Below are 16,427 nucleotides of genomic sequence, written 5' to 3'. Positions count from 1 at the left end.
ACAAAGTTGGAGGCATCATGCTCTCTGATTTCTAACTATGTTACAAAGCTATACTAATCAAGATAGTATGGTACTGGCATAAAAACAGACACATACGTCAGTGGAACAGGATAGAGAGCCCAGAAATAAACCCACACACCTATGGTCACTTAATTTTTGACAAAGGAGCCAGGAATATACATTGAGGAAAGGATAGTCTCTTCAATGAATGGTGCTGGTAAAACTGAACAGCCACATCAGAAGAATGAAAATGGACTACTACCTTACACCATAAACAGAAATTAACTCATAATGGATTAAAGATGTGAATGTAAGACCTGAAACTATAAAACTCTTGGAAGAAAACATAGGTGGTAAGCTCCATGACACAGGTTTTGGAGATGATTTTTTTGATTTGACACCAAAAGCAAAGGCAATAAAAGCAAAAATGAACAAAAAGGCCTACATTGAGCTAAAAAGCTTCCCCTCCTACACTGTTGGTGGGAATGCAAATTGGTGCAGCCACTATGGAAAACAGTATGAAGATTCCTCAAAAAACTAAAAATAGAGTTATCATATGATCCAGCAATCCCACTCCTGGGCATATACCCAGACAAAACTAATAATAATTTGAAAAGATACAGGCACCCCTATGTTCACAAAAGCACTGTTTACAACAGCCAAGACATGAAAACAACTTAAATGTCCATCAACATATGAATGGATAAAGAAGATGTGGATATATATACAATGCAATATTACTCGACCATAAAAAAGAATGAAATAATGCCATTTGCAGCAATACGGATGGACCAAGAAATGATCATACCAAGTAAACTAAGTCAGAGAAAGACAAATATCACATGATATCACATAAGTGGAATCTCAAATATGACACAAATGAACATATCTATGAAACAAATCAGACTCACAGATATAGAGAATAGATTTGTGTTTGCCAAGGGGGAGGGGGTGGGGGAGGGAAGGATTGAGAGTTTGGGATTAGCAGACGCAAACTATTATATATAGGATGGATAAACAACAAGGTCCTACTGGGAACTATATGCAATATACTGTGGTAAACCATAATGGAAAAGAATATGAAAAAGAATATATGTATGTATAACTGAACCTCTCTGCTGTACAGCAGAAATTAACACAACATTGTAAATCAACTATACTTCAACAAAAATTTTAAAAACAAATTAATTAATTAATTAATTAATTAAAAGCTCCTGCACAGGAAAGGAAACCATCAACCAAAAATGAAGAGGTAACATACGGAATGGGAGAAAATATTTGCACATCGTATGTGAGAAAGGGTTAATATCCCAAATACATGAAGAACTCACACAACTCAGCAAAATAATGATAATGATAATAATAATCATTCAATTAAAAACAGGCAGAATAGACATTTTTCCAAGGAAGACATACAGATGGCCAACAAGTACATGAAAAGGAACTCAACTCACTAGTTTTCAGAGAAATGCAAATCAAAACCACAAGGAGGTATCACCTTACACCTATCATCAAATGGCTATCACCAAAAAGATGAGATAACAAGTGATGGCGAGGCTGTGGAGAGAAGAGAACTCTTATGCACCACTGCTGGGAGTGTAAACTGCTGCAGCCACTATGGAAAACAGTATGGAGGTTCCACAAAAAAATTAAAACTAGAAACTACCATATGATCCAGCAATCTCACGTCCCTGGTTTATCCCAAAGAAATGAAAACAGGATATTGAATAGGTATCTGCACTCCCATGTACAATGCAGCGTTATTCACAATAGCCAAGATGTGGAAACAACCTAAGTGTCCATCAAACAGATGAATGGATAATGATGTGGTATAGGTATACAATGGAATATCGTTCAGCCATGGGAAAGAAGGAAATCCTGCCATTTGTGACAACATAGATGGACCTTGAGAGCACTATGCTAAGCGAAATAAGCTGGACTGAGAAAAACAAATGCTGCATGGAATCACTTACATGTGGAATCTAAAAGACAAAGAAAGTCAAACTCATAGAAACAGAGAGTAGAAACGTGGTTTCCAGGGGCTGGAGGATGGTGGGGAATATAGGGAGAAGTTGGTAAAAGGGTAGAAACTTTCAGCTATAAGATAAATAAGGTCTCAGTATCTAGTGTAAAACATAGTGACTATAGTTGACAACACTATGTTGTGTAATTGAAATTTGCTCATCAAATGAAATGGTGAAATGTTCACACCAAAACAAACAAACAAACAAAAAGATAACTATGTGAGGTATTGGGATGTGTTAGTTAACTAGATAGGGGAAATCCTTTCACAATGTATACATATATCAAATCACCACAGTGTACATGTTAAATACTTTACGGTTTTATTTGTCAATTATACCTCAATAAAGCTGAAATGAAATTTTTTTAAAACATCTATTGCAGAAAGTGAAAAAGAACATTCAGCTTCAAAAGATATTCAGGGGTTAAAAGTTTGTGTCTGAAACTTTGTTTTTCAGACAAGCCAAACAAGCATTCATGTAGGGGCAATTCTTTGTTTAAAAAATTTTTTTTGATCTGACCTGTAAAACCACTTCAAGTTAAATCAAAACTTTTACTTAAGATCTACTGTTTGGTACTGAACCTTCTTAGGAAACTTGGAAAAAAGAGAAAGCAGAGTACCTTCAGATTAGGCAGTCATCTATACAGAAACCAGCATGATAATAGCAGGAAGAACATCAGCTGTAGATTTGTTTTAAAAAGGGAGGAAAGAAAAAAGAAACCTGAATTCAAATTTGGCTCAGTAAGCTATTTACAAACTATATGATCTTAGGCATAATATTTAACCTCTTAAAAGAGTCTATTTTCCTGGGCAAAATAATGACCATAACATCTAACTTGCTGAATTGTGATAAGGATTAAAGATAAAATATGCAAAAATCTAGAGTATATAAATAATTGATACCATTAGAGAAAAATCCTTTGCCAAATGTGTGGCCAGGCACATAATAGATACTCAGTAAAAGGAGACGTATTAAATAGTTATTCTCTGCCTAATTTTATATATGCATTTGATTTTAAAAAGGAACATGATCTAGTACAGATCATGTGCCTGAGCCTCTCTTGATACATAGGAGAGGTTAAGCCCAGAGAGGAAGGAAGAGTCCTCTCAGGCACTGCTGATAACTAAGGGAGAAATAAACAGTCACACAGTACTTTTTCTAAAACGTAAAGAAAGCTTAAGAAGAAAAATAAATAAATAAAAGTATAAAAGGCAATATACCTCTAAAAGGACTTAGAGGTGCTCTCAGCATAGCATAAAGCTGGTGGGAGAAGCAGACTCAAGATTGTCACAGAAATTCTCCTTAACATCTTGAAGAAGAGGATTAAATAAAGACTTACCATGTATATAGAAATAAAATAGTATGGTATCAGTGAAAGTATAGACACAGATCAAAGGAGGAGACACAAAAATCTTTGGAGAAGAACAGAGTCAGAAACATACTCAACTCAATGGAGAAGGACAGTCTTTTCAACAAGTGAAACGGAAATAGCCACTATTACAAATGTAAAGACAGAATGATCACTCATCAGGTACACCGTTTTTAAACATTAACACAAAAAGTTTGACAGAACTTAATATAAAACCTAAAACTAGAAAATTTCTAGAATCAAACTCAGGAGAAAATCTTTCTGACCTCGTGTTTGGCAAAGATTTCAGAGATATGACATAAAAAGCTTCATCCGTAAGAGAAAATACTGATAAATTGGATTTCATCAAAACTTAAAACCTCTGCTCTTCAAAAAGACTGTTAAGAAAATAAAAATCTCAGCAGAAGCAAGAACTACCATCCTGCAGCCTGTGGAACAACAACCACATTCACACAAAGAGAGACAAGATGAAAAGGAAGAGGGCTATGTACGAGATGAAGGAACAAGATAAAACCCCAGAAAAACAACTAAATGAAGTGGAGATATGCAATCTTCCAGAAAGAGAATTCAGAATAATCATAGTGAAGATGATCCAGGACCTCGGAAAAAGAATGGAGGCAAAGATCGAGAAGATGCAAGAAATGTTTAACAAAGACCTAGAGGAATTAAAGAACAAACAAACAGAGATGAACAATACAATAAGTGAAATGAAAAATACACTAGAAAGAATCAATAGCAGAATAACTGAGGCAGAAGAACGGATAAGTGACCTGGAAGACAGAATGGTGGAATTCACTGCTGCAGAACAGAATAAAGAAAAAGAATGAAAAGAAATGAAGACAGCCTAAGAGACCTCTGGGGCAACATTAAACGCAACAACATTCGCATTATAGGGGTCCCAGAAGGAGAAGAGAGAGAGAAAGGACCAGAGAAAATATTTGAAGAGATTATAGTCGAAAACTTCCCTAACATGGGAAAGGAAATAGCCACCCAAGTCCAGGAAGCACAGAGAGTCCCATACAGAATAAACCCAAGGAGAAACACGCCGAGACACATAGTAATCAAAGTGGCAAAAATTAAAGACAAAGAAAAATTACTGAAAGCAGCAAGGGAAAAACGACAAATAACATACAAGGGAACTCCCACAAGGTTAACAGCTGATTTCTCAGCAGAATCTCTACAAGCCAGAAGGGAGGGGCATGATATACTTAAAGTGATGAAAGGGAAGAACCTACAACCAAGATTACTTTACCCAGCAAAGATCTCATTCAGATTCGATGAAGAAATCAAAAGCTTTACAGACAAGCAAAAGCTAAGAGAATTCAGCACCACCAAACCATCTCTACAACAAATGCTAAAGGAACTTCTCTAAGTGGGTAACACAAGAGAAGAAAAGGACCTACAAAAACAAACCCAAAACAATTAAGAAAATGGTCATAGGAACACACATATCGATAATTACCTTAAACGTGAATGAATTAAATGCTCCAACCAAAAGACACAGGCTTGCTGAATGGATACAAAAACAAGACCCATATATATGCTGTCTACAAGAGACCCACTTCAGACCTAGGGACACATACAGTCTGAAAGTGAGGGGATGGAAAAAGATATTCCATGCAAATGGAACACAAAAGAAAGCTGGAGTAGCAATACTCATATCAGATAAAATGGACTTTAAAAAAAAGAATGTTACAAGAGACAAGGAAGGACACTACATAATGATCAAGGGAGCAATCCAAGAAGAAGATATAACAATTATAAATATATATGCACCCATCATACGACCACCTCAATACATAAGGCAACGCCTAACAGCTCTAAAAGAGGAAATCGACAGTAACACAATAATAGTGGGGGACTTTAACACCTCACTTACAACAATGGACAGATCATCCAAACAGAATTAATATGGAAACACAAGCTTTAAGTGACACAACAGACCAGATCAATTTAATTGATGTTTATAGGACATTCCATCCAAAAACAGCAGATCACACTTTCTTCTCAAGCGTGCATGGAACATTCTCCAGGATAGATCACATCTTGGGTCACAAATGAAGCCTCAGTAAATCTAAGAAAACTGAAATCATATCAAGCATCTTTTCTGAGCACAACGCTATGAGATTAGAAATCAATTACAGGGGAAAAAAACGTAAAAAACACAAACACAAGGAGACTAAAAAATACGTTACTAAATAACCAAGAGATCACTGAAGATATTAAAGAGGAAATCAAAAAATACCTAGAGACAAATGACAATGAGAACACGACGATCCAAAACCTAGGGGATGCAGCAAAAGCAGTTATAAGAGGGAAGTTTATAGCTATACAAGCCTACATCAATAAAAAAGAAAAATCTCAAATTAACAATCTAACCTTACACCTAAAGGAACTAGAGAAAGAAGAACAAACAAAACCCAAAGTTAGCAGAAGGAAAGAAATCATAAAGATCAGAGCAGAAATAAATGAAACAGAAACAAAGAAAACAATAGCAAATATCAATAAAACAAAAAGCTGGTTCTTTGAGAAGATAAACAAAATTGATAAACCATTAGCCAGACTCATCAAGAAGGAGAGGGAGGGCTTCCCTGGTGGCGCAGTGGTTGGGGGTCTGCCTGCCGGTGCAGGGGACATGGGTTCGAGCCCTGGTCTGGGGAGATCCCACATGCCGCGGAGCGACTGGGACCGTGAGCCACGGTTGCTGAGCCTGCGCGTCTGGAGCCTGTGCTCCGCAACGGGAGAGGCCGCGATAGTGGGAGGCCCGTGCACCACGATGAGGAGTGGCCCCCGCTTGCCGCAACTGGGGAAAGCCCTCGCACAGAAACGGGGACCCAACACAGCCAAAAATAAATAAATAAATAAATAAATAAAATTTACAAAAAAAAAAAAAAAAAAGAGAGGGAGAGGACTCAAATCCATAAAATTAGAAATGAAAAGGAGAAGTTACAACAGACACCAAAGAAATACAAACCGTCCTTAGAGACTGCTAAAAGCAACTCTATGCCAATAAAATATACAACCTGGAAGAAATGGACAAATTCTTAGAAAGGTATAACCTTCCAAGACTGAACCAGAAAGAAATAGAAAATATGAACAGACCAATCACAAGTAATGAAATTGAAACTGTGATTAAAAATCTTCCAACAAAAGTCCAGGACCAGATGGCTTCACAGATGAATTCTATCAAACATTTAGAGAAGAGCTAACACCCATCCTTCTAAAACTCTTCCAAAAAACTGCAGAGGAAGGAACACTCCCAAACCCATTCTATGAGGCCACCATCACCCTGATACCAAAACCAGACCAAAATACTACAAAAAAAGAAAATTACAGACCAATATCACTGATGAATATAGATGCAAAAATCCTCAACAAAATACTAGCAAACAGAATCCAACAACACATTAAAAGGATCATACACCATGATCAAGTAGGATTTATCCCAGAGATGCAAGGATTCTTCAATATACGCAAATCAACGTGATACACCATATTAACAAATGGAAGAATAAAAACCATACGATCATCTCAGTAGATGCAGAAAAAGCTTTTGACAAAATTCAACACCCATTTATGATAAAAATTCTCCAGAAAGTGGGCATAGAGGGAACTTACTTCAACATAATAAAGGCCATATACGACAAACCCAAAGCAAACATCATTCTCAATGGTGAAAAACTGAAAGCATTTCCTCTAAGATCAGGAACAAGACAAGGATGTCCACTCTCACCACTATTATTCAACATAGTTTTGTAAGTCCTAGCCACGGCAATCAGAGAACAAAAAGAAATAAAAGGAATACAAATTGGAAATGAAGAAGTAAAACTGTCACTGTTTGCAGATTACATGATACTATACATAGAGAATCCTAAAGATGCCACCAGCAAACTACTAGAGCTAATCAATGAATTTGGTAAAGTTGCAGGATACAAAATTAATGCACAGAAGACTCTTGCATTCGTATACACTCACGATGAAAAATCTGAAAGAGAAATTAAGGAAACGCTCCCATTTACCACTGCAACAAAAAGAATAAAATACCTAGGAATAAACCTACTTAGGGATTAAAAAGACCTGTATGCAGAAAACTATAAGACACTGATGAAAGAAATGAAAGATGATTCAAACAGTTAGAGAGATATACAATGTTCTTGGATTGGAAGACTCAATATTGTGAAAATGACCATACTACCCAAAGCAATCTACAGATTCAATGCAATCCCTATCAAAGTACCAATGGCATTTTTTCCAGGACTAGAACAAAAAATATTAAAATTTGTATGGAGACACAAAAGACCCCAAATAGCCAAAGCAGTCTTGAGGGAAAAAAATGAAGCTGGAGGAATCAGACTCCCTGACATCAGACTATACTACAAAGCTACGGTAATCAAGACAATACGGTACTGGCACAAAAACAGAAATATAGATCAATGGAACAGGATAGAAAGCCCAGAGACAAACCCACGCCCCTATGGTCAACTAATCTATGACAAAGGAGGCAAGGATATACAGTGGAGAAAAGACAGTCTCTTCAATAAGTGGTGCTGGGAAAACTGGACAGGTACATGTAAAAGAAGAAATTAGAACACTCCCTAACACTATACACAAAAATAAACTCAAAATGGATTAGAGAGCTAAATGTAAGACCGGGCACTATAAAACTCTTAGAGGAAAAAATAGGAAGAACACTCTTTGACATAAATCACAGCAAGATCTTTTTTGATCCACCTCCTAGAGTAATGGAAATAAAAACAAAAATAAACAAATGGGACCTAATGAAACTTAAAAGCTTTTGCACAGCAAAGGACACCAGAAAGAAGACGAAAAGACAACCCTCAGAATGGGAGAAAGTATTTGCAAATGAATCATCGGACAAATGATTAATCTCCAAAATATATAAACAGCTCATGCAGCTCAATATTAAAAAAACAAACAACCCAATCCAAAATGGGAAGAAGACCTAAATAGACATTTCTCCAAAGAAGACATACAGATGGCTAAGAAGCACATGAAAATTTGCTCAACATCTCTAATTATTAGGGAAATGAAAATCAAAACTACAATGAGGTATCACCTCACACCAGTTAGGATGGCTATCATCAGAAAATCTACAAACAACAAATGCTGGAGAGGGTGTGGAGAATAGGGAATCCTCTTGCACTGTTGGTGGGAATGTAAATTGATATAGCCACTATGGAGGACAGTATGGAGGTTCCTTAAAAAACTAAAAATAGAATTACCATATGACCCAGCAAGCCCACCACTGGGCAGATACCCAGAGAAAACCATAATTCAAAAAGACATATGCACCCCTATGTTCACTGCAGCACTATTTACAATAGCCAGGTCATGGAAGCAACCTAAATGCCCATTGACAGATGAATGGATAAAGAAGGTGTGGTACATATATACAATGGAATATTACTCAAGCCATAAAAAGGAACGAAATTGGGTCATTTGTAGAGACGTGGATGGATCTAGAGACTGTCATACAGAGTGAAGTAAGTCAGAAAGAGAAAAACAAATATCGTATATTAACGCATATATGTGGAACCTAGAAAACTGTACAGATGAACCGGTTTGTAGAGAAGATATTGAGACACAGATGTAGAGAACAAACGTATGGACACCAAGGGGGGAAGTGGCGGGGTGGTGGGGGTTGTGGTGTGATGATTTGGAAGATTGGGATTGACATGTACACACTGATGTGTATAAAATGGATAACTAATAAGAAAAAATAAATAAATATTTTTGTAAAAAGAAAATAAAAATCTCAACAACAGACTATGAGAAAATATTGTAAAACACTCAAGTGTTCAATGTAGTGGCACAACATGTCAGCAACTTACTCTCAAATGCTTTGAGGAAAAAAGTTCTTTGCACTATTTTTACAACATTTCTGTAAATTTAAAATTATTTCAAAAGAAAAGTTAAACAAGAAAATAGAAATCAGAATTTAAAAAAGAGAAAAACATGAATGGATATTTTATTTTGAAATTGTCTTGATAAGAGGTACAAAACACAGAAGTCATGAAGGAAAAAATCGAGTAATTTTGACTATGCAAAAAGTAAAAGCTTCGGCATGGCAAAAATAAATGTACCAAATAAAAAAACAAATTGGGGGGAAAGTATCTGTAATAACAAACAATGATAATTTCCTTAATTGGAAAACCATAACCCAATAAAAGATATAAACAGCAGTTTTCAAAAGCAGAAATTCAAATAACCAATAAATTTAGGAAAGTAAGTCCTATCTTACTCATAAAGAAATGTAAACCAAAACCAGAAGATAAAATTTTCATTTAATAGGATAAGTTTTAACATTCGTTAATACTCAAGACTAATGAGAACAGGGAAACAGAGAAACAACATTTACTGTTCGTGGGACTAAATATTAGTACTCAACTGAGAAAGGAAATTTGGCCAAGTTCATTGAAATATAAAATGCACATTTTGGTTGTTACCAGGTCCTGGTTATTGTAAACAGTGCTGCAATAAACATTGGGGTACATGTGTCCCTTTGAATTACGGTTTTCTCAGGGTATATGCCCAGTAGTGGGATTGCTGAGTTATATGGTAGTTCTATTTTTAGTTTTTTAAGGAACCTCCATACTGTTCTCCATAGTGGTTGTACCAATTTTCATTCCCACTGACAGTGAAGGAGAGTTCCCATCTGTAGAGATGTGGATGGACCTGGAGTCTCATACACAGTGAAATAAGCCAGAAAGAAAAGAACCAAATATCATATATTAACGCATATATATGTACTCTAGAAAAATGGTACAGATGAACCTATTTGCAGGGCAGGAATAGAGACACAGATGTAGGGAACGGACAAGGGGACACAGTGGGGGAAGGAGAGGGTGGGATGAATTGGGAGATTAGGAATGACATATATGCACTACCACGTGTAAAACAGATAGCTAGTGGGAACATGCTATAAAGCACAGAAGCTCAGCTCGGTGCTCTGTCACGACCTAGATGGGTGGGGTGGGGGTGGAAGGGAGGCCCAAGAGGTAGGGGATAGATGTATACACATAGCTGACTCACTTCATTGTACAGCAGAAACTAACTAACACAACATTGTAAAGCAATTATACTCCAATAAAAAAAAATTTGAAAAAAATTAAATTCACATATTTTACTCAACAATACCACTACTAGAAATGTATGCAATGGATAAAAATATACTCAAATATATGTAACGAGGAAGTTCAAAGCAGTGTTTTTTCTTTATAACTAAAAATAGTCATAACAATATGAACACTGATCAGAAGAAGATGCCTTTACATCAGGCAAAGGATGGTACACTCACACAATTCAATACTGTATCACCGTAAGAAAGAAAAAGGCAGATCTGTATGTGCTTAATAGGTAAACAGCTCTAAGGTACATAACATATATGATAATAATGGTGAAAAAAATACCGATTCAAAACCATAAGTATAATGATCCCATTTATGAAAATTTTAGGAACATAATATATATAAACACATACATACATATACACACAGAGACATGCATGTCTGTATGTGTGTGTATTAGTATATGCTATAAACATTTTCAAAAAACTAGAGAAGCAGTAGTTAACCACTGAGGAGAGGGACTGGAAAAGTGAAGAAAGGTAGACTTATTATTTCATTCTTTTGTTTACCATTTTCACCTTTTACTATTTCATCATTCTGTCTTTCAATATGTAATTTAAAAAGTCTATTCACAATGAATTCAATTGTTTTACCCAAAATTTCTGTGGCTGTTACAAATATTGTTTGTGGAATTTTCTTTTTTAATTCGTGCTTTCAATAATTTTGAAAATACATTACCTGAAATGGTTTGACAGGGACATTTACTTCAGTTGCTTCAGTTGCAGGTGGGGGTTTTGGGATGCTTTCAATCAATTCCAAAATCCCTTGCAGTTTTTTATCTGAGATTTGTAAAGAAACCAGTGGTAAGTTTCCAAAAATCTTGAATCTGTTTCAAAAAGACAGAAATCATTATAAAAAGATGACTGTTCATCTTAAATTATCTAAGAATAATAAAATGTGATTTTAAGTACTAAATATTATCTACACAGTCCATGGGACAAATTATCTCACAATCTACAGTCAAATTCCCATCATTTTACCTTATTAACCAATCTCATTAGCTGAACTAACGTCATTATTTTTCAAAGGCTTATTTTCTATTGTTATTATGTTTACTATCCCTCTACTATTTTGCCAATGCCAGTAGACAATTACTATTTATGAAGTGTTTATTACAGACAGGCATTAAGGAAAGCACTTGATATGCATTATCATAAATAATTCTCACACCTATGAGGCAGACAACCTATTTCTGCTTGCTGTTTCTTATAAGTTCCCATATGTACATGGTTCCTATCAGGAAACTAAGGTTGGCAAGTACAAATAACTTGTCCGAGAGATTATATATTTAAAACCAGGTTTAAAAATCAGATCTGAAAGAAAAATCACACTCATATAAGTAGATGAATGTAACAAAATCCAACACCCATTCACCATAAGAACTCACAGTAAACTACAACAAAGAAGAACTACCTCAACTTGATGACGAATATCTTTGAAAAACTTAAAACTAACATCATACTTAATAGTGAGAAACTCAATATTTTCCCACTAAGATTAGGGACAAAACAAAGATTTCCCTCTCACCACTCCATTTCAACATCACACTGAAAGTCCTTAAATGCAGTAAGCCAAGAAAAGAAAAGAAAAAGCATACAGATTGGTAAAGAAGACATAAAACTGTCTTTGTTCACGGACGACATGATCATCTATGTAAATTATCTAGAAAAAAATTCCTGAAACTAATAAGCCAATACAGCAAAGTTGTAGGATATGAGGTTAATATGTAATAGTGAATTACTTTCTTATATACCAACAATGGACAAGTATAATCTAAAATTAAAAATATAATACCATTTACATTAGCACCCCAAGAAAGTAATACTTAGGTATAAATCTAACAAAATAAATACAAGATCTATATGAGGAAAACCGTAAAACTCTGATAATAAAGAACTAAATAAATGAAGAAATAGTCCTCATTCAAGGGTAGGAAGATTCAATCTGTCAAGATGTCAGTTCATCCCAAACTGATCTATATAGATTCAGTGCAATCACAATCAAAATCCCATCAAGTTATTTAATGGATATTGACAAACTGATTCTAAAGTTTAAATGGAGGGGCAGAAGACCCAGAATAGCCAACATAATACTGAAGAAGAGCAAGGTTGGAGGGTTGATATTCCCTGACTCAAGACTTACTGTAAAGCTACACTAAGCAAGATGCTGTGCTATTGGCAAAAGAATAGACAAACAGATCAATGGAAGAGAACAATGGAATAGAATAGAGAGTGCAGATATAGACCTCCATAAATATAGTCTACTGAATCGCTTACAAAGGACTTAAGGCAAAATAATGGAGCAAAGACATTCTCTTCAACAAATGGTGCTGTAATAAATGAATATCCACATGCAAAAATTAATTCAGACAGGCCTTTCACCCTTCACAAAAGCTAATACAAAGTGGATCACAGACCTGAATTTAAAATGCAATACTATAAAACTCCAAAAAGATAAATCAAAGAAAACCTAGATGACCTTTTTAGATACTTTTTAGATGATCACTTTTTAGATACAACACAAAGGCACAATTTATGAAAAAAATAATTGATAAACTGGATTTGATTAAAATTTAAAACTTCTGGGACTTCCCTGGCAGTCCAGTGGTTAAGACACCACGCTTCAACTGCAAAGGGCACAGGTTTGATCCCTGGTCGGGGAACTAAGATCCCACATGCCGGGGCCAAAAAAAATTAAAAACTTCTGCTCTACAAAAGACAATGACAAGAGAATTAGAAGACAAGCCACAGAGTGGGAGAAAATATTTGCAAAAGATAGAACTCATACAGAACTATTATCCAAAAAGTTCAAAAAAATTTTTTTTTATTTTCTTATACAGCAGGTTCTTATTAGTTACCCATTTTATACACATCAGTGTATACATGTCAATCCCAATCTCCCAATTCATCCCACCACCACCCCCACCCCCCGCCACTTTCTCCATTTGGTGTCCATATGTTTGTTCTCTACATCTGTCTCTACTTCAGCCCTGCAAACTGGTTCATCTGTACCATTCTTCTAGGTTCCACATATATGTGCTAATATACGATATTTGTTTTTCTCTTTCTGACTTACTTCACTCTGTATGACAGTCTCTAGATCCATCCACGTCTCTACAAATGACCCAATTTCATTCCTTTTAATGGCAGAGTAATATTCCATTGTATATATGTACCACAACTTCTTTATCCAATTGTCTGTCCATGGCCATTTAGCTTGCTGCCATGACCTGGCTATGGTAAATAGTGCTGCAATGAACATTGGGGTGCACGTATCTTTCTGAATTATGGTTTTCTCTGGGTATATGCCCAGTAGTGGGATTGCTGGGTCATATGGTAATTCTATTTTTAGTTTTTTAAGGAACCTCGATACTGTCCTCCATAGTGGCTGTATCAATTTACATTCCCACCAACAGTGCAAGAGGGTTCCCGTTTCTCCACACCCTCTCCAGCATTTGCTGTTTGTAGATTTTCTGATGATGCCCATTCTAACTGGTGTGAGGAGATATCTCATTGTAGTTTTGATTTGCATTTCTCTAATAATTAGTGATGTCGAGCAGCTTTTCATGTGCTTCTTAGCCATCTGTATGTCTTCTTTGGAGAAATGTCTATTTAGGTTTTCTGCCCATTTATGGATTGGGTTGTTTTTTAATATTGAGCTGAATGAGCTGTTTATATATTTTGGAGATTAATCCTTTGTCGGCTGATTTATTTGCAAACATTTTCTCGCACTCTGAGGGTTGTCTTTTTGTCTTCTTTATGGTGTCCTTTGCTGTGCAAAAGCTTTTAAGCATCATTAGGTCCCATTTGTTTCTTTTTGGTTTTATTTCCTTTACTCTAGGAGGTGGATCAAAAAAGATCTTGCTGTGATTTATGTCAAAGAGTGTTCTTCCTATTTTTTCCTCCAAGAGTTTTATAATGTCCAGTCTTACATTTAGGTCTCTAAGCCATTTTGAGTTTATTTCTGTGTATGGTGTTAGGGAGTGTTCTAATTTCATTCTTTTACATGTATCTGTCCAGTTTTCCCAGCACCACTTATTGAAGAGACTGTCTTTTCTCCACTGTATATCCTTGCCTCCTTTGTCATAGATTAGTTGACCATAGGGGCGTGGGTTTATCTCTGGGCTTTCTATCCTGTTCCATTGATCTATATTTCTGTTTTTGTGCCAGTACCGTATTGTTTTGATTACCGTAGCTTTGTAGTATAGTCTGATGTCAGGGAGTCTGATTCCTCCAGCTTCGTTTTTTTCCCTCAAGACTGCTTTGGCTATTCAGGGTTTTTTTGTGTCTCCATACAAATTTTAATATTTTTTGTTCTAGTCCTGGAAAAAATGCCATTGGTAATTTGATATGGATTGCACTGAGTCTGTAGATTACTTTAGGTAGTATAGTCATTTTCACAATATTGATTCTACCAATCCAAGAACATGGTATATCCCTCCAACTGTTTGAATTATCTTTCATTTCTTTCATCAGTGTCTTATAATTTTCTGCATACAGGTTTTTTGTCTCCCTAGGTAGGTTTATTCCTAGGTATTTTATTCTTTTTTTTGCAGTGGTAAATGGCAGTGTTTCCTGAATTTCTCTTTCAGATTTGTCATCATTTGTGTATAGGAATGCAAGAGATTTCTGTGCATTAATTTTGTATCCTGCAACATTACCAAATTCATTGATTAGCTCTAGTAGTTTTCTGGTGGCATCTTTAGGATTCTCTATGTATAGTATCATGTCATCTGCAAACAGTGACAGTTTTACTTCTTCTTTTCTAATTTGTATTCCTTTTCTTTTTCTTCTCTGATTGCCATGGCTAGGACTTCCAAAACTATGTTGAATAATAGTGGTGAGAGTGGACATCCTTGTCTTGTTCCTGATCTTAGAGGAAATGCTTTCAGTTTTTCACCATTGAGAATGATGCTTGATGTGGTTTTGTCATATATGGCCTTTATTATGTTGAGGTAGGTTCCTTCTATGCCCACTTTCTGAAGAGTTTTTATCATAAATGGGTGTTGAATTTTGTCAAAAGCTTTCTCTGCATCTATTGAGATGATCATATGGTTTTTATTCTTCCATTTGTTAATATGGTGTATCACATTGATTGATTTGCATATACTGAAGAATCCTTGCATCTCTGGGATAAATCCCACTTGATCATGGTGTATGATCCTTTTAATGTGTTGTTGGATTCTGTTTGCTAGTATTTTGTTGAGGATTTTTGCATCTATATTCATCAGTGATATTGGTCTGTAATTTTCTTTTTTTCTAGGATCTCTGTCTGCTTTTTGGTATCAGGGTGATGGTGGCCTCAGAGAATGGGTATGGGAGTGTTCTTTCCTCTGCAATTTTTTGGAAGAGTTTGAGAAGGATGGATGTTAGCTCTTCTCTAAATGTTTGATAGAATTAGCCTGTGAAGCCATCTGGTCCTGGACTTTTGTTTGTTGGTAGATTTTTAATCACAGTTTCAATTTCATTACTTGTGATTGGTCTGTTTATATTTTCTATTTCTTGCTGGTTCAGCCTTGGAAGGTTATACCTTTCTAAGAATTTGTCCATTTCTTCCAGGTTGTCCATTTTATTGGCATAAAGTTGCTTGTAGTAGTCTCTTAGGATGCTTTGTATTTCTGCAGTGTCTGTTGTAACTTCTCCTTTTTCATTTCTAATTTTATTGATTTGAGTCCTCTTCCTCTTTTTCTTGATGAGTCTGCCTAATGGTTTATCAATTTTGTTTTATCTTCTCAAAGAACCAGCTTTTAGTTTTATTGATCTTTGCTAATTGTTTTCTTTGTTTCTATTTCGTTTATTTCTGCTCTGATCTTTATGATTTCTTTCCTTCTGCTAACTTTGGGTTTTGTTTGTTCTTCTTTCTCTAGTTCCTTTAGGCGTAAGGTTT

The 16,427-nt window shown here is 35.6% G+C and overlaps 1 protein-coding gene across 4 annotated transcripts in view; it reads right to left on the bottom strand.

Annotated features, from left to right (window-relative positions):
• Positions 1-16,427, bottom strand: part of VPS13A (vacuolar protein sorting 13 homolog A) — a 273,046-nt gene that overhangs the window by 173,571 nt on the left and 83,048 nt on the right. For all 4 annotated transcript variants that reach the window (XR_009008570.1, XM_007182294.2, XM_007182295.3 and 1 more), the window contains exon 23: positions 11,220-11,367. Coding sequence is in view for 3 of the 4 variants with exons in the window: in XM_007182294.2 (XP_007182356.2) it covers positions 11,220-11,367 (148 nt within the window). In the remaining variant the exon portion in view is untranslated. The remainder of the gene's footprint in view (positions 1-11,219; positions 11,368-16,427) is intronic.

The sequence above is a fragment of the Balaenoptera acutorostrata genome, chromosome 6 (assembly GCF_949987535.1).
Source record: "Balaenoptera acutorostrata chromosome 6, mBalAcu1.1, whole genome shotgun sequence".
Taxonomy (NCBI): domain Eukaryota; kingdom Metazoa; phylum Chordata; class Mammalia; order Artiodactyla; family Balaenopteridae; genus Balaenoptera; species Balaenoptera acutorostrata.
The sequence above is the reverse complement of the archived record's forward strand: the minus strand, read 5'-3'. Positions and strand labels throughout refer to the sequence as shown.